Here is a 23,346-nt window from a genome sequence, read left to right as displayed (position 1 = left end):
TTATTGGTTCATTTTCCATCTGAAATTATTTCTGCTGCTTTTTTCCCTATCTGGATTGCTTTTTGAGCATGAGGTATTGGAAACACTCTTCTTAGGCATAACACTGTATTTCAGTCTTCCAAAAATGCTATTGCTACTGTTGTTAAAGTTCTAGTATAATCCTTCTGGCATTTTTGCCAAATTCAAATTCTACTAGATTAAATTAATTTTAACTATACACAGTGTATATAACATGGGAAAGCCAAAATTAAATAGTTTCCTTCTCACAGGGTTTATGGTCAGAGCATTCTGGGTAAATGTGCAGGACTAAATCTTACTGTATGAGAGGGTAAATTCAGCATATGTTTTTGGCAGGGAGCATTAGGAATGTGCTATGACTAAATGTCACAAAAGATGTACATGATTAACATCTTATCTTGTTAAGAAAATGCTTAAAGAAAAGTTCCACAGAATATAGTTGTTACAGACTTCACCGTATGGTTTACCCCACAATAAGAAATAAGAGCATCCAAAATACAGACAAATGAAAGACATTCATCTGAAAAAATGCATCTGTTTTTAAAAATTCCTTTCCTCTGAATGGATTTTGCAATCAAATTAATCTTAGAAACTCTCAGAAAATGCAGCTACAAAGAGGATGGATAGATGATGGTTCATAGATACATGTGAACTTGAAACCCAAAGCCTCAAGTATCCTTCCTCTTACTCTTCTGTCTCTTTTTCTTTGCCAGACAAACCCGTTCTCAGGACTGGAATTCTCATTTTAATAACTGTAATGGAGGCATCTGAAGCTACTGTTGACCACTGCTTGGTAAAATTGCACATCTATCTTTTGCAGGCTCCTCTTGAGTAGGAGACTAGGTTTTTGCTGGTGTCTGACTGTGCTTTGATAGAAGGTTATGTGACTGCCATGCATCACTTTCTGCAAAACAACGGCAAGCTGCATTAAAATGCAGCAGGTACGCTGTCCTTTCATTCCCAACGCTGGCCCTCATACTTGTGCTACCTCAAACTGCAATTGTAGCACAACTGCTTTCATTACATCTGATGTTCATTCCTAATACCGGTATCTGCTCAACTGAGAGTTCTGAATGCAAGTCTAGAGATGCTGCTCTTATGTCCTCGAGGATAACATACTCGGTTTCATCTTTAATAATTTCTTTTCATTACGAAATGCACTTTCTGGACAGCCAAAGAGGTGTAAAATGGAATCTGCTGCAGAGCAGGCATTAAAAAAAAAAGGCAGAACAAATACAAAAAATAGCCAAAACTTAGTTAGCCATTATTGATCTAGATATTTATGTAAAATGAGAAAAATCATAATGCAGTACAGAAAGTAGTAAAGCAAATTGCCATTCTGTTTATTATCTATGTCTAACTCAAGGCAATATCCTCCTTTTCTCTTAAGCAGGCACTCAGACTGAATGCAAAACACTGTAATTTATATTTGTAAGGTACCATGGGGACATGCACATTTGTTGGCTTTTACACAGCATCCTTCATCATCAGTGGGAAGCCAAGAAGAACAAGCAGAGCTTACCAAGGAACAGTGAATTTGTATTAGCTATCACGTTGACTTCACAGCTGTGTTCATTTGAGGTATACCTTGCACTTTGTCCCTTGATTTAAAGCAGCAAATCTCTAACTCAGTAACAGTCATAGAGGTGGTTTAGTTTAATGCCCCCATATGAAATGTAAATGCTCAGTTCAGTATGTGTGAGCAGGGGAACATGAATGTGCATTACACTTTTGCTGCTTTCAGCTGGAACCCTTGCAAAACATGAAAAACAAAATGATGGCAGTAATGCAAGATTTTTTGTAATGAACTAGTGATAGAATATTCTCTGCATTTAATAAATAGAGTGATTGTACAGTTTGATAAATATTAATAAAAGACAAATAAAAGAATGACTTGCACCTTCTTTAAACCCTTCTTCAATTGATGAAACCTAATCATTATGTTTTTGACTCTGCCAATCACACTTTAATTGCTAAAAATATTACAGAATTGTTTTTCTGTTCAGTGAACAGCTTAATTGCTTTGAAGTGCTAGTATTTATGTGAGTACTTGTGAGAATGATTGTTTTAGTCATCAGTGAAAACAAACTTCTATCTTCTCTGTATTAAAATGTTCTGTTTCACTTGTTTGTCCAATAAAAATCAGCAGGAAGAATAAGATAGCCTATCAGATACTGATTTCTCCCCTAGACCATCATATCTTTTCTTTCTAAGAGTCCAGGCAGAATTGTGACAAATGCTTTTGGTTGTAGTGGTGGAGACAGGATCCAATATTTGGAGAGTGCTAGTGAGGACACACTGCAGTTGAGATGATGGTGAGGTGTGAGACTGAAGGAATGCCTTTGGGAATAGTGTCACCATGGTCATTTGAGACCTTGAGTGGGGCCATGAAGGAAAGAAGTGGATCTTTCCACTTTATTTAGGCTGTGTGTTTTTCTCCTGTTAGACTGCTTTTGCAGCAAAATCTTCCTCTGCAAGGTCCTTTATAGCAGTAGGAAAAGACTTAGGGACTAGTAGCGCAGTTTTTGGTGACAGTGGGAAGGATCTGAAGCTGGAGGCGTGGATCCTTCAGAGTGGATCTTCTGCAGAGTGTGGGGTAGGCCAGGATCTCCAAGCAGATGTGGAAGAGGTAGGATGGTGGGGAGGTGGCTCAGAGCAGAACTCATTGCCCTGAAGTCTTTACCAGAATTTTAGCAGATCTTTACCAGAATATTTACCACATTGCTACACCATGGTGAAACTGTTCCCACCAAACTCCCATTCCTGTTCTCTCTTGGCTGATAAAGCCAATCCAAATACAGTAATGCATCACTCCGTTATGCTGTCCACAGAGTTCCCTCAGCCCACACCTATATGCCTTGAGGGACACACAACACCTTATTGGGATCTAGTGCCAAATAAAGTAGAGAAAAAAATGTTACACCTTTGTTTATCCCTGCATATGAGTGGCTATTCATAGCAAATTCCCAGGGGTGTGGCTCTCGTTGGAGAACCTTGGGTGTTTTCTGTTTCTTGGGACGGTGCCTACTCCATGAGAAGCAAGTCCAACTGGGTCCTATCATGATTCATGATAAGAACTCTACTTTATCATCCTGAATGCTACAGAGGGGATGCTTTTAAGTTAGAAGGTGGTGTAAAAAAGCTGTAGACTAAAATTCCTACTGAATTAATCTCTACTTAATGTGAGGAGTAGGAATTCTCTAGTATGAGATTAGGTGGTCCAATTAGTATTAATGGTCATGGCAAAAGTTCCTGTCCTACTAATGTCAAGGATGCATTGTCTACGTCTACATTTTAAGCTACGTGTTTTTAATGTCTAATGTCTAATATGTCTACGTTTTAAGAAGTGTGTTTTTAAAATAAATTTAAGTAGGAGCTTACAGGAAGAATTGCCTTAAAGTAATTATGCAGAAAGCATCTAATAAACTTTCTCACTATTTCCAAATTAGAGTTTAGACAAGTATCAAAAACCAAAGGGCATCCATTCCAGGCAAAATAATGGTTGGCAATGACAGGAATAAATTTCAATGCGTTGAGATGAGGAGTGTTCTGGCTAATCAACTGGAGACTTTTCGGGTACTTGGAGGCAGAAGTTTTACTCAACTGAACAACCAGGTGGAGTGGCATAAAAAAATTGAAAAGAAATGGGAAGGAGAGAGTGCTGGAAGAAGATGTTGGAAGCATATAGCATAGACAGAGATACTGGGAAAGCCCAGAGTAAACCATAGGAAGCAGGAGTGGAATGAGACAAACAATGCAAAATGAATATTTAAATGGTGACAGAATAATGAATTAAGACAGTCAATTGAATATACAGGATGTAGAGTTATATGCTTAAAACTGTCATCTGTGAAGGTCTTGCTGTGGCAGCGTGATGCCGGTGGAAATGGCAATAAAAGATGGTCCTATTTAAAACAGGTTTTTTATTTTTATTTTCCTGCCTAATGCCTATTTGAATGCACAGTGCACAGTAGTGCATAAAATTTTGGTTTTATGAGGATTTCAAGAGATATTAATTAAAAAAAAAGAAAGCAAGATGTTGGACTTGGGGTCACATTGTGGTCTGCAAATGGTGCAGAATCTCATAATAGCTGAGAAAGGATTATTATAACCCTGCAAAGAGGAAGCAGAGAAGAATTTAGCCTTTTCATTCTTTATTTATTTGGTCTGGTAAACACTTTGCTTCTTTTGAAAGACTATAGAACTGTAGTGTAATTTTAGATATCAATAGCAGCAACAATTTGGAAACTTCAGACACACATAGCAGCATGACAAGCTGGATAAGTTGGTATTTGATTAACTTCCAAATCTTCTTTTTGGCAGACTGAGCTTGTCTTATTCTCACTGATTGCCTTTTTTTTGCTAAAATGGCAATTACAGTTCTATCACCTTCTAAATAACTTCCCTTTTCTGAGGTGTGTAAATGCCTATGTATGGATAAATTCAATCTGCCTTTCATGTTTTGATATTAATCATGCAGAAAATCTACTTCATACACATTTATATTTCCTAAAAAAATGGAGACCTTTTGGAATAATTGAGTCACTAGCTGTAGTGGCTCTGCAATTTGTAATGAAAAAAAAAAATTACAATTTTGCCTGTTAGTATGGAAAAATAACAATATTTTTGCTTTTCAATGTCTGCACCTCTTTACTTGAGTGATGGATTTCAACAGAAAAATGTTTCCTTTGAGGGTTTTCCATTAAGCATTTTTGATGCTCAAGGTTACCGATAAAGCCTGTGAAATGAGTGGTTTTTAGGGGAACTAAAGCTATTTATTTTCAAAGACTGACACACCAGGAAAAATGTGTGATGCATGACAATTGCTCAATTTCAGTTAAATCTTAGAATTTGATGATTAAGCTGATAGACTCAAATCCATAGCACAGACCCGATGGCTGTCTCGAGTTTTTCCAGAGGATCTCTGTCCCAGTGAATGCCTAGAAAACATCAGTGTCCCCCTTCTCATCCACCACTTTCCCAACAGACCTCATACTGCTGCTTTGGTTTCTATACTAGGTTACTGTTCTGATACTTATTTCCCCTATGCACAGATGGGGACGGTTGGTTGTAAGTGACGGGTGAGCAAAACTCTGTGCAGCCCCTTCAGCAAATCACCCAGATTTTACTGGAATCAGCCCAAGTACAGGTAAGTAAAAGAAGGGCTGCTCCACCAGAATTTGTTGAAATTAGACTGGCAAAAATATTCATGGGTGGAAACTAAAATCAGTCTTCTTATTTAAAGTGTTGTGTTACTTCAATTAATTTCTGATGTTTCATTTTCAGCCATAAGGTACAGCAAAAAGCCTGTGATATTTTTTAGAAGTCATCATCGTCCTCACCTGTAAAGGAATCCAGGTTTGCTTCTAAGAGGTAGGTGTTTGGCTGTCCTTGTTTCTGCACTTTGCTCAGAGGTTGACTCTATGCTCATAAATTTTGGGCCAGCAAAATCTGTGGAGCTAATTTGGATCTACTTAGACTAAATAAAAATAATGAGGCTACTAATACTGAATATTAAAGTCAATTACATTATATTAGAGAAGAGTTCATCTCATTTAGGCAAGTATTTTGTTTACATGTCTAAGAGAATTTTTGGCCTGCTCTGACAGCATTGTTTACCTCTGATTAAATTCACTGATTGGTGTGTGGTTTTGTTTTGTTTTGAAGTTGGAGGCAAAACAGGTGTTTTTGATGGAACCTGAGCCATTAAAATTAAATATTTACTGTCTCAAAATTATCAAGCACCATGACTATTTTATTAAATGATTGAGACTTCAGGCAGACCAAGACAGATGGCACAGTGCAATGAAAAAAGTAAAAAATTCAATGAAGAATATATTGCCTGTTCCACAGATATCTTTCTTTACTGGAAAGCATTTAATTTTTATAAGTTTAAATGGTTGGAAATGCTCCTTTCTTACATGTCAAAGAAAGGCACCTGTTGGTCTGACCTCAGAAAGAGGTGCTAATTCTACCTGCACATTCAATCTTCTGAGACACATTGCCTACCACATGGGGTCAGTGTCAAAGCTGAGAACAGAACCCAAAATTCCTGATCCCACATACTTTCCTTAAAAATGAGAGAAAAAACATTATTTTTTAAGCTCCTTTTCGTCAAATCCATAAGATTCTAATGTCTGTAAATTAAGTATATTATTTGCATTACAATGTTTTAAAAGTTTCATGATTTTAAGTTTTGAGGATTTTTTAACTGAGAACTAAATGATTTAGAGCTGATTCAGAGGAATAGATCTGAATTCAATAAAATTAGTTTACTTATTTGTTTTACCAAAATGCAATTACAGACAGGAAAATCTAGTATAAAGAGACACAAAATGCATTATAACATTGCCTGCATTTTCTGCAGGTTCCCATGTGATATGTATTGGATAGGATTTAAATAATAATGAGAAAAACATTATGTAGTCAGTCATAAACCAGTTAAAACACTGAACATCACTTAGGAAATCTTCCTCTGATAAATTGACTGCCAGGAAAAATGGGGAGGAGGGGCAATGGCAAGGTCCTTCCAATGACTCATGCAACACTGAGTGAACAGCAAACACCTCTACTCTGCTACTGCACATATTAAATATAACAAAAGGGCATGTCAGGAAGTTTCTTACAATTTTTGATTTCATTGCATGCTTTTATTACTTTCTCAATTTTTTCAGTCACAGGTTATTAGATTTACTGCAGCTTTAGAAGGTACAAGGAATTAGTATCTGTCGGGTACGGTGCCCCTAATGACTTTCTTAAGTTGCTCAAGTACAAACATCTCTGATATTTATCAAGTGAACACAATCTTTTACCTATTCATTTGTCTTAGGGATGAAGAGCATCATGTTTCCCCGACACTGAATACAAGATTTCAATGAATGGTAAACTCAATAGAAAAGACAAAATTTTGCATGGTCTTAGTGATTTTTAAAGTAAGCTGAATAAGATTTCTGGCACTACTCGGCTTCAGCCATTGCTATTAATTATAAGGTTTGTCCTTTATTTTCTCAGTAGTCTTGTACAATGCATTCAGAAAGCTGCAAGTTGTTAAAATAGCTACTGAACTTTTTGACAAGCCTAATCAGCTTAATTTGGCTGATAATAGAAGAGTCAGTCTTGTCTGTCCTGTGCTATGGACTGAAAAAGCAGGCATCTAAATGGACAATGAAAAATCTTATTTAATTACAATGATAAATTGAGTACTATCAGTACTATCACACAGTCACATATTGGATTAATCTTGCTACTTGAAACTGCGTTTAAACTAGATGAAATTAATCAGACAAATTTTAGTTCTTCTTCTTTAGATTTTATTTTACTTTCTGCTGAGTATTTTCATTGTTGAATTCAATACAAAATAATTAAAGCAGAGAAAGTTTCAAAGTTTCACACAGATTTGCTATTAATTTCACTTTAGCTACTTATAGGAGGGGTGTGATGCATACAATCAATCCTTTTACCAAACTAGTGGTAATTTGGTTCAGACTCTGAAAGAGGTAAAGGCCTGAGCCATAGCCCAGACAGCCAAGAACTCCTCTAGATGCAATCTGTTCTCTGAAGACCCACAAAAGCAGGGAGTGGCCCAGGGAGCATTGGCTGGGTGATGTTGGAACACCCATCATGCAATTAACACATGAACAGCAGGTAGCTTTTCAAAGTCTCACTTATCAAGGAACAAAGAAAGTTGGGGGTGCAGGAGTCTCCTACAATCCTTTCCCATTGCATGTAATTTGATTACAATACAGCCACTATATTCCACAAATCTGACAGCCTAAATGGGCCTTCTTTGAACTGTCCCAGCTGAGCAGCCTGGTTGTTGGGTGGTGGTTTCCCCTTGAGCTGGGATGCCTCTCAAGGTTACTTGAAGCAGACAGACCATTTACCAATGGCAGATGTTTGGGAAGTGACTGGTATTATACAAAACCTTTTAGTATGGTAACTATGATTTGTGCTTTGGTAGTTTTGAATCATTGTTCAAATGACTGTGCTATACAGTACTACAAGTGAACCTTGCCACTGAACCTTGGCTAGTTACTCTTCTACAACATCAGATTAAAACTACTTTTGCTAATAGCTTTGATAGTGTACCTGTAAGCAATCTAAATCACCCATTTGTGACAAGAGGGAAATGTTTTTGATGAGCTTTAGCCACAGCACTAGTTGGTTTCATTGATTTAAATGATAATGGCATCAATTTCTACAAAAAATATAGCTATTATTATATCATAATGGTGTTGCTTTTGCATAATGAAAATCAGTGCAACAAGAGGAATATCCTGAGTTTTATGTCCGTGGCAGTTTCTGGTATTAATATTTGAAATATTATTCTTTATCAGATGTTAGAAACAAATTTGATACACTGAAAACATGTAGTGTGGAGGTGGAGAAAAGGACAAGAGTAAGAAATAAAATACCCTTGAGAGGTAAATACAACTGAAATATACTTAATAGAAAGGGAACTATAACTGTTGTTGAAATGACTGCTGTAAATCTACATTGTAACCGGAACTGGGCCTTTTATAGTCTCTGTATCTTTGGTTCTAAAATAATTTAATAAAAATGCCTCTTAAGACATCTCATTAAAGTTGACTCATTATTGTGGAACTCCCATCTAATATTGCTTGTCTGGCTTCATTACTTTTAGCACAGCTACACCAGCATAAAAACAATGCTGTGATTGTGAATATATCCTTCAAATTCCAACCAAGCACTAACCAGTGTTGGATCTGAGTTATGACACCATAAATCTACTGTATTTGCATCACATTCTCTACTAGAAAAAAAGTTTGCTGTACTGAATGCTCAACTACTGGACCACTACCATGCTATTACTATTATAGTTATTTACTATGAAAGGCTGACAGTTTGATAGGAACCATTATTCTCAGGCAATGTAATACATATATGAGTGCTTGTCTATAATTCATTACAGTTAATTATTTTGTTGGTATTTTATTAACCATTGGCTAAAATTGTTTTGTGTTTTTTTTTGTAATACTTCTGTATTACAAAATCTGTAATACTTCAGGCTTTCAGTGAAGTAACTTGTAGCTACCTCTTTTATTTACAAGGGGGCTGCAATGACTTGATCAGTGCTTCCTCAATGACCGATCAACACCCTTTGAAACAAGTTTAGAGAAGATATATGAAATATTCAGGGTCTGCACTGGGTTGTCCATGTGCTAAATCAGCAGAATTAGGGAACCACCAAGCATGCTAATTCAGAAATGTTCTTCCTTCAATCTTTCAGCCAGGCTGCACAATATTAATGCTATTTATATTAAGAAGGGACTTGTTATTGAGGGACTGAGGATAAGCTGCTGCTCAAATATTGTAACGGGTTGGACTGGGTTGCAAAGGTCACTTTTCTGTTCCCCCATGTACAGCCACAGGGGTAAGAAAAGGTTATTTGTTTTCCTTCCCACTACTTACAATTTAAAGCCATTGCAGACACACAAGACCTGCCTAATATCATTGGAGATTTGTGTTTGGGTAATTTGTGACCTGTTTGTGATTTTTGTGTGAACTTAATTAAGTAAACATAAAGATCTTTCTTCAGGAGAGCCCATTTTCCATAAAATGGGATGGGTGTGTTGTCTTCGTCACAACATTGTTGAGGGACAGTTTAAATTAAAAGGAATGCACTAGAAAGGAACATAGGAATTTTAAGTTCACTGCTACTAGAAACTGTTCAATATTAGGAATGGAATGAAAGTCTGAATTATGGGTCCAGTCAAACCCAGGATAACAAACTACCTGGTTTTTTACCTAAAAGGAGCAAAGGAAATAGATCTGAAGTTTTCAATCCCTCTCACTACCTCTGATGGTCAGTTAAATGACATGAATTGTAAAGTAAGCTCACGAGCTACATAATAAACCAGTGACTATTTCATATATATATATATATATATATATATATATATATATATATATATATATATATATATATATATATAAACGACAAAGTATGCAGGCCCTTGTATAGGCAGGAGTGAGAGGCTGTGTGAGAGCATGAGGATGAATGCTTATGGTGCACTTCCCTGAGCAAGTTGAAGCCAACTCTTTAACATATTCTAACATAGATGGATCATGTTTCTGAGATCACCTTTTAAGGAACTCTTCAGTATAGAAATGCAGCAAAATTCTTCCGGAATTTTTCTAAGGAGATCCTTCAACCCAGAGTGTCTGAAACTCTGGAGACATTTACTGAGAGACACTTTTGGGCAAATAGTACAAAAAAGATTTCTCTAGAGGTGGTATTTGATGACTGCAGCAGGTGCCTTAAATGCATCCTGTCTTGAATTGGAGTTCAGATGGGCAATCAAGTTAGTGCTGTGTTAAAATTTCCCACACTTTAGCTGAGCCATAATGACTGTTTGTGGGCATGTCTTTAGTCATTGAAAATTACAATGCAAGGCTGAACAACATCCTCTTCTATATGGTGGAGGAAGAAGGTGTGCAGCTGTTGAGTGTGGTATTGTTTTGTGTGTGCAGCCGGGCAGACAATTGAAGGGTTCTTAAATCCATGCCTGACTTAACTCAGACTGTGTCTTTCTTTACAGTTGATCTAGGCTGAAAGCAGGCATGAGGACAGCTGCCATCACTCAGTTAATGTGCAGTAACCTGTTACTTCAAATAGACAGTGTGAATTTAGAGAACAGATCCTACCACCTAAACCCCCAGCATACATCCTGCATAGTCACTTCCTTTTAAGTTAGAATTAGAAATAAAGAAAGAAATGTATTTTTGAGTCCTCTGCTGCAAAGATGGAGACCAACATATATGGATTCAGAGGCTCCATTGTGGCAGCACCTAGACTCTGGCAGTGGGTGTGACCTTTTGAATACCTCCCTTTATTGACAACATTAGGAGAACAGAATTCTGTTCTGCAAACATGCAGCAGGTTTTGGAAAATGACCAGGCAGAAGATTTACAGATAAATCTGAAGAACTCACTAAAGGTTAATATCTAAATTTAAGTAATTTCCCTGTGTCCCTCTATTAATATTTTTCATACTAGTGGACTCCCAATTAAATTTTCCTGCTGAAATTACTTCAGGGCATTAGCTTTGCCCATTTAAATATTTTTTCTATTTCCTCTGGTCTTAATGGTGAGAGAAAATATTTTCTTAATCATTGTTTTAAATTCCTTTAGCTCTATATTTGGAAAACATTATAAAGTTAATTTTAAAAAAGCCTTTTGGAGAATTTTTTTTTAATTCCTAGTCCAATGTTACTATTTTACACAAAATAGTAATGTTTTTCTTACATGGAAAGTTTTTTCTTACTGTTGTCACACTTAATGTGTTTAATTCTTAACCTTTCTTTTTTTTCTCAAAAGATTTGTAACTGTCTCCATTCCAAAATTACATATTTACTCTTAGTCAGCTTTCTTTCCTAAACAATTTAGCTTTTATAAAACAGAATACCAACATCTCTTAGGACTTGCTTTATAACAATCTTATATATCTACTTTACTTTTCAAAAGACAGAGGGCAATTTTAGATAAGAGGACACAGGATGGGTAGAAGCAGACTGAATTGCCAAGTATTTCTACGGGGGTATTCGCTGTATATTTGGTAGTATTGTTACTGTCTTTCCCTTTACAGAGCTATCAATGATTGGAGTAGGAACTAAATCTTAAAGGAATTGGCCTATATCTACATAAATATATGTCAGTATAAAACAGTTGAAATAACAATATGCATCAAAAACTACCATTTCCATATCATAACTACAGGCTGATACTGCTGACTCTTTGGGTAAAAACTGTAGAGGAAATATACATAATTTATAGAAATCTCAGGTCATGGGTGTTTTCCACAGAAAGGCAATTTATAATTGCCTTTCTGTGGAAAACACCCTGAGATTTCCTTGAAGCAATCCTTTGCTGAGCAATCCTTTATCCTATCCATTGCAACTTTGCATTCACTAACCTCCCTGGGCTTTGCAAAAGAAGGAAAGTGTTATTATCACATCGCAGCAGGCAGGAAAACTAAGGTGAAGTAGCCTCTTCCAAAATTTGATGGAAATGGCAAGGGAGGATGAAAGGGACAGGGATTTTACATCAGTGACAATCTTAGTTGTAAGTTTTAAAGTCTACAGTACTGCCAGCTTCTCACCTAGACGGTCTCAGCCTTTGGGAAGGTGGAAGGCATGAAGCTGCCTGGCTCCACTGCCCTGGCATTGCACTAGGCTGCACCTGACTGAGTGGATGCACAGAAGTCCTCTTCCTTGGCCTTTCCTTGCTACCTTCATGCTGGGATGGGGGGATGCCACTAATGCCAGGATGCAATGCAGAGGACACCACTCTCCACATGCAGAGAGCTGCCTCCTCCCAGCACTCATGCACTTAGTGATGACAGGCAGAGAAACTGGAGTTGGTTCCCCACCCTGCCATAGATGCGTGTGTCAGACCTCTGAGCTGTCTTTGGAGCTGTGTCTGCACCGCACTGCGCTTCAACTGATTCCATAACATGAATCTTGGAAAGGCCTTTTAACTTGGAAGCAGCAGTGTGCAAATGTGTCTGTGCCAGTTCCAGACTTTCACTGCTAATGAGTTCTTCCTGTGCTGCTTGCTTTATAGAGCCTTTCCTGCTGAGGCCTTTGATAGATGAAAAAATTCTTCTACTTTTTGTGTCATATAGTGTGGATATATGCTAAGTATGTCAAATCCACAAGGTAAAATGACGGCACTGAGCAATCAGAGTCTAATGCACTGTATGTTAACATCCCTACTTAGTTGTGTGTAATGGGGAGTATGATCCCTAATTAGTGCAAAACCCACCATTCTTGTTAAACTCTGGTCTATTTTTAGCAATAAGCCCCTATTGCTAAAATCACTTCAGTTGGTCCGGTATTGGACATGGTGGGAATTTATATTTACAAGTATTTATCAATTACAAAATTTCAACTCCCTACAAATTCAGAGTGGTAGTTTTTTACAGACATCCCTTATATCTGAAGAGGAGAACCTGTCTCTTTAAGAAAAAGGGATAATGTCATCTGTTCTCCGTTGCATGTGAAAAAATGAGGGAATTCAGGTTTTAGTAGCTTCTCCCAGGAATAATGCTACTCAGGATATAGAAATTCAAATCTTGGGCTGGCTAACAGGACACAAACCTGAAAAAATTACAAGTAGGTGTGAATTGCTTTTGCAGTAAGCAGCACAGACCGCTGGTTATACATATGCCCCATTACTCCAGACTTGATTCTGCTTGCTAACTGACTTCTGCTGCTTCACTAAAAGATTTTTACTGTACATACATTACATTACATTTTTAAATGCAAGCAATGACAATGAGCAACAAAAGTTTTTTCAGCTCAAAGCAAAATAAGAAAATCAGAATGGAAGGGAGAGTACTATAGAGGCTAAACCACTGTGACTGTTCCATTCTTATTATGAATGCATAGAAAGGTATAAATCTCACTTTCCAAACATTTCTTAATATTGCTCTAGAAGAACTTAGGAGTTTAGCATCATAATGGTGCTAAATGAAATGCTTTTATTTCATGAAAGGTGCAGCGGATAACCCAAACATTTCTTAAGGAAAAATCCTTTCATTAAAAAACCTGTATCTGCCAATACAGCCCACAGAGTATACCCATGGAGACTCAGGACCATGGAAAGCACGTGTTTAATAATGAAAAAGTTCACCATTTTAGAATCTTATTTAATTTTGAAAAGCAGCAGTTAAAAAAAAAGAAAAAAAGTAGCACTCTACACTTTTACATGTGTAAAATAATAAATGTAAACCAATTTAAACTGCATTTTATTTCCTTTCTAAAATTACCAAATGTAGTAAAATATATTTTTTTTTTATTTCTCCTATGCTTAGAGGTTCCTATGCTTAATTGATATTATATTGTATGAGTAGTATAGGTCTGGGCACTAGTTACAGAACATCACAGTGCTGCTCTGAGCTTATCTTAATCCAGACTGTTGGTTCTCTGTGGTTACTTGTAGGAACCATATAGACAGACAGGTCATGATTATTCCTTACCAGCTCATTGCTGCCATCCTCATCAAAATCCTCCTCTATCCCATCAGTCATATCTTCTCCATCCCCATCTGCATCTGGCCCTCCTTCAATTGGCTCTTCCGTAGAGTTATCTGCATTCTCTGATATGCATTCCTCTTGAATCAAATCAGCATTATCTTCCATTTGTTTCTTTTGGGCTTCTGTAAGGAAAACATACTCTATGGAGATTCAGTAACCTTTCCTATTGGTGGCAAAGGAAAGTGCTCTGCAGAAGAAACCTAAGCTTCCATCTCCAGATGTGCTAGATTTGTAAAATTCTCTGTGGTAATATCTACCAGGCAAATATGATTGAAAACTTTTCTTTCAAAAATTAGTGCATAAATAAATCACAATATCAATATGATCATCTACCCCATCTATGCCATGCAGTGGATGAAGGCTTGATTTGCCAGGAGATCCAGCTTTTTGATTTTCTGTACTTGACTTTGCCTTGGAATTCAATTGGCACAGTCACCAGATGTTTATTCATGAGCAGCCAATGAGAAGTACATAAATATCTACGCTCTGAGAAGCAGAAGGCTATTAATTTCCAATAAATGAGTAAGAATTTGTATTAATTGACTGTGAATATGTCTTAACAGTCATACAGGTAATCAACAAATACTTTTAGACAGGTAAACATATTTTTATGGAGTAAAGTATCTGTTACTCATCACTAGCATAATGTGCTGAAATAACTGGAGAATGTTCCCCTCCAATCAACCAAATATTGGCTTCCTATATTTTCTGCAAAGTGGTAAAAAGAAAGGCCATTTCCATGGAGGCCTGAAGAATCTATTCTGGTTAAATTCATGAAGGTAGCTGCGTTGTTGTGACTAAGTATTGGTAAACTCCTGGATATGCTGAAGAACTTCATCCCATCAGCAGAAATCCAGAGAAAGATTGATGGAAGAATGACAGAGACTGGCTAGAAGAATGTTTGGAGGGATCAGAGTCTTATTTCTATGCATGTCAGGAACTTATATGAAACACTTTATGTACTCAGAGTGAATCAGGCCAGAGAATTGGTTGCATGCAGCTAGAAAAGTAATGTCTTTTCAGTCTGAGGGTGATCAATGACAGAATTTCTAGAACAAAATATTTCTCCTTTGTAAGACTGACTGCTCTGTAACACTAGTAGTTCATTACCTATGTTGTTGGACAACCAATGAATTAAGTGTTGCCTTGAAGCTCTATATTTTTGAAGCTCTATTTTTTTTTAATCATAAGTTATTACCAGCTACACATACTATTCAAATCGGATGGCATTTTTCTGTTCCATAGTCTTAAACCAAGACATTTGTTTTACCTTTTGACTTTGCACATTTATTTTGCCATTTACATTCATCTCTTTAGCCTTCATTTGTCTTTAGTCCCTCATTTTCAACTTCTCTTACTGGAGAAACAGAAAAATTAAGTTTTCCTCCCTCAGTCACCTAATGTCTTCAGAAAGGTTCTTAGATTTAAAGAATACAAAGTCATCTTAGACAGCTGCTCCGACAGTACTGTAGTCATATATATTAGCAGAAGATTCACCCCATGGAGCCTCATCTTCTATTGGTAAGGTGCTCCATACAATGCCAGGCTAGTTAAAAGTGATTGTGTTATTTGCCTTACGCACAAGGAAATATAGATTGAATAATCTATGCCTTCTATGTCTGGCCCTACTACTTCCTGTCTTAAGCCATTTCTAAGGTCACTCAGCTCTGGCAATGAACAATGAATCAGTTTTGGTTAAGGCTTTTAAAAACAAGGTTGCTGAATTCATAGACAATACATTTAAATGGGAAACCATCTAAGATGCAGCTGTTAAAAAGTTAGGTCACTTACCTAATTGTCTTAATGAGAACATAGACTGGGTTCTTCAGAGAAGGCTAAAATATCGTCTCAGTACTCATCTCTTCTGGGCTCTTCTGAGAAACTAAACTCAAGTACCTAACTTTGAGCCTAATTAAAGCCTAACCTATAATATCACAGGAAGATTAGTCTCTAAATTTTTTTTTTTGCATGTCAGAACAGCTTATTCCCAGCTTCTTGGTTCAGATTTTTGCAAATAAAGGAGCTATTTCTACAGTTTTCCTATGTACAGCAAATACTATTTTCTATATTACCCCTATGGGAAAGGTTAGGGGTTGATAATAGAAAAAGTCAGATCATCAGCTTTTACTGCAATGAGAGTTTTCATGCAGCTGTAGAGCAGTAACCGATATATGCACTGAGCTTGTCCAGCCTGTAACATCACATTCCTCCAGATGTATCAACTTTTAGGATTAAAAATTAAATATTCTTCAGGAGAGCAAATCAAACTTAGAAAACCAAAAGACCAAGATGAAGGCTTGATTTTTGCTTTGTGCAAATGAGATACAGATCCTCTCTCTGATCCCAGTCTTAGTGAGGCCACACCTTCTGGCAGAGGAAAATAATAAATAACATTGCCAACCATAGAGAAGGAACAAAATCACCTCATCATCTCCCATCTGACACTCTAAATGAAAGAGTTCAGCTACTGATGTAGCTTACACAAATCTTTTTGGATCTTCAGACTTATAATCCAGACTGCATAACCCTCTTCATCTGCTCAGGAAACTTAAATGGGGTTCCATTCTTACTGGTATCTTTGAGGTGTTTTTTTCCTCACACCCTCCAATGAGAGGCAAAGAATATGAGGGATAGGTTCTGCACCTGATGTTTTAAAACATCAATGTTTTGAAAACATTTTTTTACATCTGAGGATATTCATTGCATGTCTTCAGAAGCCAAAAGACTGTGATTCAATACAAATAATTTTTCTTTTTGACCTGATTTCTATTTAAATGAGACCACTATAGTTCTTTAGCAAAAGTGAAAATTGAATATCAAAGTACAATGATCTGCAGATTGTTTTGCATAGTAATGGATTTTTTATAAAAACTCCCCAAGGTAGCACAATCAAGAATATTTCAGTGCACAAGTGATTCCATGGAGTGCCTTGCAATTATGTCTTCACCAATTATACCAACTTTTATCTAACTTGCATAAAGTACAAAATAGAACCTAATGAATACCTATTTGCACAGATCTGAAAGAGATAATCACAATCTCTACTAATGGTTTACCTTAGACTTGAAAAAAGCCCTCAACTTTGTGAGATAAACTGTAACATCTGGGGGACTGGTTCTTGTCTGTCAACTTAGAAAATGATTGTAAAGAAAAGGTAGGTTGTTTTTCAAACAATATTTTTTTAAAAAGTACTTGGGAACAGGAGACATCCATATCTAAATTCCTTTTTTGACTGTGTCAGTTTTATAACCCTCAACCTCTAATTCCCAGTAATGTTTTAGACAGTCTTGATGGAATTCTCTTTATGTGTCCTGATGGGCTTTTAGCTTCATGTAACTGACTACTGTCCAGACAGCCAGGCAGTTGTGGGTTCTGAGGCAGAATTTCTTTCACACATTTCACACAAAATTCAGAAAAAGGTTTTATCACAGAATGGAGTGGTGAAAAAAAAATTGAGTTTTTCATGAGATAAGGAGTCCATGCTGACTCTCACAAAATCAACTCACTAATATAAAACTCCTGTAAAAATATATATGTGATCTATAAGGAAATAGCAAAGAAAATACCATAGACAGGCATAAGAACTGGGCTTGTTTTTTATATATGCTGTGGTGAAAATGCAACTTTATCTCTCAGAATGACTTTAAAGTGCTGCCCGGTGAGATCATTCATCTAACAAAATGAATTATGCACTGACTTCATTAAATTATGAAGTAGTATTGGATTTTTTCATTCCCAAGGTTTGACTAAAACCAAAACTTTTTAAGCCAGAAAAAAGCTAAACTGGAGCTGTAACCAGCTTTACGAAGAGGCCAACTTCACTCAATAACTGAGGTTGGAAAGTATCTCTGGGCTCTCCAAGTCCAATCCCCCTTCAAATCAGAGACAAACTCAAATTTTAGCACAGGTCCATAGGTCCATGAGCCCAATGAGTTTTGAATGTTTCCAAGGATGGAACCAGTATGGTCTCTCTGGTCAACTCACTATACTTAGGTGCATGATGCTTAGGTGCATCTCTTTTCCTTACATCAAACAGAATTTTTTTCTTGCTTCATCCTGTGACTATTACCTCCTGCTTATTGCCCAGGCAATAATTCTTGATATACACCATCTATTCATACTTAATGTGCCTAGCACAAGCATTCCCATGGTCAAAAATGTCTAGCTTAATTCTGTTCAGTCAGTTTTTTAGTGATGTTTTGTTTCCAGAGCAACTAGAAAGATTATTTTTTCCTACTACACCATTAAAGATGATTCTTAAATGATGATGCACGTTCTGTGAAGAATATTAATCTATTCTGCCAGTAGTTTTACCTGAGAGTTGATTTACCTTGCTTCAGGCCTCCATTAAGTATCAAAATTTCAGAAAACTTCCATTCTCTTTGGTCTGTCTTGCTTGACTAGTAACAAGGTTCTAATTTAATTAATTCCACTAAAAATGGCTTTTACCTACCTGCTTCAGCTTTTTGCTGCTTTTCAATCTTTTCCAGTCTCCCTAACAAGGAGTCAATTTTTGTTTTGATTTGAGTTAATTCTTTCTTGATTGTTTGCAACTCATCTGATTTCACTGTGGAAAGAGCAAAATGCAAAACATGAAATAAACTATATTTGTGGTAACTTCCCCCCCCCCAAGCAAAACACGTTCTTTTTTTCTTTTAGGTTTAGTAGAAATTACACTCTTTCATTTTTGTCAATATTTTCAGAGATTTACCTTTTAAAATTAGCATTGTTAGTTAAAAATGCAGAATCCTAGAAACCACAGAATTCTAAGCCTTATTGGCAAGAATCCATGGAAGGTGTGTTGCTCAGTAATAGTAATTTCAGGAAAAACATCTCAAAAACATCTTCATAAATCCAAGTAATTTTTACTTAAAAACAGCCTATAGTGAAAGAATAATTCAAATATTATAGACCTGTCACAGTCTTGCAGTATTATTTTGCTGGACTCTTTTGTAATAGTATTGACAATAATAAATAGATCCCCTACAGCATGTATTTCTCAGCAAGAGTGAATGGTAATATAAGTGCTAGGGCATCCAGGAATGGAAGGCTATGTTCCAGTCAAAAACTCATTGCAAGAGGTGTCGTGTTTTGTTGCTTCAAAAGCTTTCAGTTCAGTTTCAGTTGGCAATTTCTTGTATTTTTTCCAACTATGGATAATATATGAAAATATTTCATTTTGTGATCACGTCCAAGGACATGGAGGCATCACCTATAAATTATTAGCTGAAGTTTCCAAATCGTTATTGCACTGCTTTACTCTTCATTTTTGTTTATTAATGTGCTCCCATTGTCAAACCCAAGAAGGAATAACTGCTTTGGAGATGTTTTGGCTTCAAAGGAAACAGTGCAGCCCTCATAAATTATCTCATTATTTTGGCATTATCAGAACACGTGTTTTATGCTCAGAAGGTGGCCCAAATAAATACACTTGCCCTGTTTGTGCTAGGATATAATGTGGAAAAGATCAAGAGGAGAAAATGGCGACTCTATGCTAGCATGGGAGAATAAAGCCGTTTATAAAGGAGCAGATCAGGAAACAGAGGTTTCACTCTTACAATTCTTATGGGAAGAAATGGACCATCCCCATGAGGGACTGGCCGTGGAAGAGCACTGAGCTGTGTTACTCCTCCACCACTGCTGTAGGAGAATGTGCATTGACTTTGGTGTGTGTATTGAGAGCATGGATACACACAACAAGGTGGGTCCTTATTGAGCCTGGGAAAAGGGATGTTCTGCAATGAAGAAGGTGTTCCCTTTCTGTCAAAAAGGTCTTCTGGCTGCATCTTGCTGCATCAGTCCTGTTCATTGATGACATTGGCCATGTCTGTTATCATGGTGGCTCAGGTAATTTGTATTGGGCAATCAGTCTTATGATGAAGTGTGAAGACAAGATATTGCCTGCTTCAGTGGTAGTTGATGAGTAAGTGTTTGCTTCAAATTAGCCTTATTCCAAACTTGAAGCATATTCACTGAGGCTGAAACCAAAGATTTTTATCTTAGAGTTTGGGCATATATACTATAATGTGGGTTATACTGTAATGTGCATTATAGTATAACATGCCAGCTAAAGGCAGTAGGTTGCTATATGCAGTAATGCACTTGTTTAATCATGCTCATATTGAGAAATTGCATTATCTCATAGTACAGGCTGAAACCTCTCATCTCAAATGGAATGAACAGAATGACTTAAAGAAAAAAGTGTAAAACTAACCTGTGCTAGACTCTTATATGCCATACGGTATTTGATGAAATTATTTTGTGTATTTATAGAATGAGGGTTTAAAATGTTGTTAGAGAAATAACGGGTCATTCTCCAATCCCACAGATCTGAAACAAATTGTTAAGAGTCTGACAACTATATAATTAGAAGATTACTGATTCCCCAGGGACAGTGGCTGGTCCATCTTGGAGTAGCAAGGTAGCTCAAAATCCAGTGTGAAATGGTGTGAACTGCTCCAATGGGGAATGCTAAGTGCTGGCAGCAACCCACTATGAAGCCTGTTGGCAACACGTTCCGTGCAGCCAAACTGTTATGTCAGGGATGCTCCCTTGATCTGCAAACTGCAGGCTGGCCAGGCCCGAAGGTCAGACCCAGAAGTGACACTGCAAGGACCTAATGGTATTTATTTCCAACCTACTAAGCAAAGCAGAAAACGTTTGCACTTCTGAGTTTGACAAGGAAATATCCTCATGCCTGGCATTGCTATTGAGCTCAGGTCTGCTGCACACAGGCTTCCATGTGGTGTCTCCGGAAGAAGTAGGCTGGGAAGAAGATGGCACCAGGAGGAACAAGACAACAATGAGGATTCAAGGAACAAACCCCAGTGGTACAGGACAAGGGGCTGCTGGGCAACAGATGACTGAACATGAGCCAGTGTGTGCCTAGGTGAGCAAGATGGCCATGGGCATCCTGGCCTGTGTCAGCAACAGTGTGGCCAGCATGACCAGGGCAGTCATGGTCTCCCTGTACTCAGCACTGGTGAGACACCTTGAGTGCTGTGTCCAGGTCTAAGCACCGCAGCTGAAGAAAAACTGGGGTGCTGGAGAATCTCCAGAGAAGGGCAATGAAGGCAATGAGGCTGGTGAAAAGTCTAGGAGGTAATTCATATGAGAAGTGCTGGAGGGAGTTGGGGTTGTTTGGCCTGAAGAAAAGGAGGCTCAGGGGAGACCTTATCACTTTGTAAAACAAACTGAAAGGAGGTTGTAGATAAGTGGAGGGTGTCCACTTCTCCCAGATAACTAGTGATAGGGCAAGAGGACATAGCCTCAAGCTGCACCTGGGCAGGTTCAGGTTGGATGTTAGAAGTAATTTCTTTATGGAAATGGTTGTTAAACATTGGAAATGACTTCTTAGAGAGTCACCATCCCTGGAGGTGTTCAAGAAACCACTATGTGATATTAATGTTATGGTCTAGTTGACAAGGTAGTGAGCAGTTAAAGGCTGATCTGGACAATCTGGAGGTCTTTTCCAATCTAAATGATTCTATGATTCCATGATAGAGTCATTTGCTTCAAGTTAACACTAAAAAGGACTGAAAGAAAAGAGAAAAAAATTGCAACCAGTCTGCACAAGTGCCAAACTTTCACTCTCTTTCCAATATTGTGATGTTGTAATTATTTGAACTGCTTACTGTTTTACCTTGCAGAGGATTGTACAAGTCTTCAAAATTATTCTCCTAGAGAAATTCCACTATCAATTATAGTGTAGTGGGTATTTCTGTAGTAAGCAGCAACTACTAAAGACAAATTATGAAGGACCCTGATGAAAAGTAAGTTGAGCAGGAGCCAGATCTTTTCCTTGTCCCAGTTTAATTGCATCCAGCAACTGAGCACCACACAGTTGCTCACTTCCCTCCAAAACCCAGAAGGATGGGGGGAAATGAAGGAGGGTAAAAGTGAGAAAACTCATTGGTTGAGATGAGAACAGTTTATTAATTGAAATACAATACAATGATGATAATAATAATAGTAATAATAACACTACTACTACTACTACTACTTCTACTACCGATGATGATGATGATGATGATGACGATGAAAAAAACAGAAAAATAAATTCAAAGAAATAAAAGCAATGCAAAAGAAAACACCAGCAGATGCCCTGAACAAACCCTGGCCAGCCTTCCCCTTAATTCATTGTTGAAGCTGATACCATGGCCTGGAACATCCCTTTGGCCATCTGGGGTCGCCTGTCCCAGGTGTGTCCCCTCCCAGTTCCTTGTGCATCCCCATCCTGCTCATTGGTGTCATCAACACTGTTTCCAGCACAAATTCACAACACAGCCCCATAGTAGCTACTGAAAAGAAAATTGACTCTGCCCCAGCCAAACCCAGGACACCACTCTACCCAGCACTTGTGAGGCCACATCTGGAGCATTGTGCCCACCTCTGGGCTCCTCAGTACAATAAGAAATGAAGACGACAAAGCCAGACTCTTCTCAGTAGACCTCACTGACACACTAAAGAATAAATTAAAGCATGTGAAATTTCATCTAAACATGAGAATTTTATTTTTTCTTCCCAGGGGTGTGGTCAGACACAGTCCTGGGAAATTTGTTTTGCAGGGCACTTGCACCAGAGGAGCTCCAGAGGTCCCTTCCAAACTCAACCATTCTGTGAGTCTGTGATAGCACTTGGCAAGAATGTCAGGCTTTTAAAGCAGTGTTATGACAAAGATGAAATGTAAAGATTATAAATTCTGTGCTCTAGGTGTCCCGCTTTGACTATATAAATTCTCCTTTAAAACATAATGTATTTTTTTTTAATTGATCTCAGGCAAGAAACAAAGCCATTGGTAAACATGACACATGGCATGCATGTATCCAAAATATCTGTCCATCTGTTTTTGAGCAATAGAGTAGGAAATTAAGGTAACTTACTCTTCAAGAATTTTTTCCTAATTAACAGATAAAATAAAGGACAGCAGATAACAGAAATGTACATATTGAAAGAGAGAAAAATTATTAATGAAATTAGTAATGGCTAAATATCTTCAACAATTCCAATGCAAAAATGTGAATAGGTGAAATTTGCTGATGACATGAAATTGAAAGATATCACTTATTCAGAGTAAACTGGAACGGAAGAAGAGGTCGGTGATTTAAAGGAATATTACACTAGAAAAAAAAATGATGAGATTTCACTGAAAAAAACCCTAAACTTAACAATAGAAGTTCTACTCTTAGCACCAAGGCTCATCAGCAGAAGAAGACAGTGACAGAATTATTCTTCGGTTGATAACAGAATACCACTATCTGCAGCCATGC

General features: G+C 37.4%; 1 protein-coding gene across 6 annotated transcripts in view; it reads right to left on the bottom strand.

Moving 5' to 3' along the window:
- The window catches only part of RALYL (RALY RNA binding protein like), a 370,851-nt gene that overhangs the window by 5,510 nt on the left and 341,995 nt on the right, over positions 1 to 23,346 (bottom strand). For 5 of the 6 annotated variants that reach the window (XM_066564255.1, XM_066564263.1, XM_066564271.1 and 2 more), the window contains 2 exons: positions 18,531 to 18,644; positions 14,021 to 14,199 (listed from right to left, as the gene is read on the bottom strand). In XM_066564255.1, the coding sequence (XP_066420352.1) occupies positions 14,021 to 14,199; positions 18,531 to 18,644 (293 nt within the window). The remainder of the gene's footprint in view (positions 1 to 14,020; positions 14,200 to 18,530; positions 18,645 to 23,346) is intronic. The other variant, XM_066564295.1, reaches the window with a different exon arrangement.

This window comes from Molothrus aeneus, chromosome 1 (genome assembly GCF_037042795.1).
Source record: "Molothrus aeneus isolate 106 chromosome 1, BPBGC_Maene_1.0, whole genome shotgun sequence".
Classification (NCBI taxonomy): Eukaryota; Metazoa; Chordata; class Aves; order Passeriformes; family Icteridae; genus Molothrus; species Molothrus aeneus.
The sequence above is the reverse complement of the archived record's forward strand: the minus strand, read 5'-3'. Positions and strand labels throughout refer to the sequence as shown.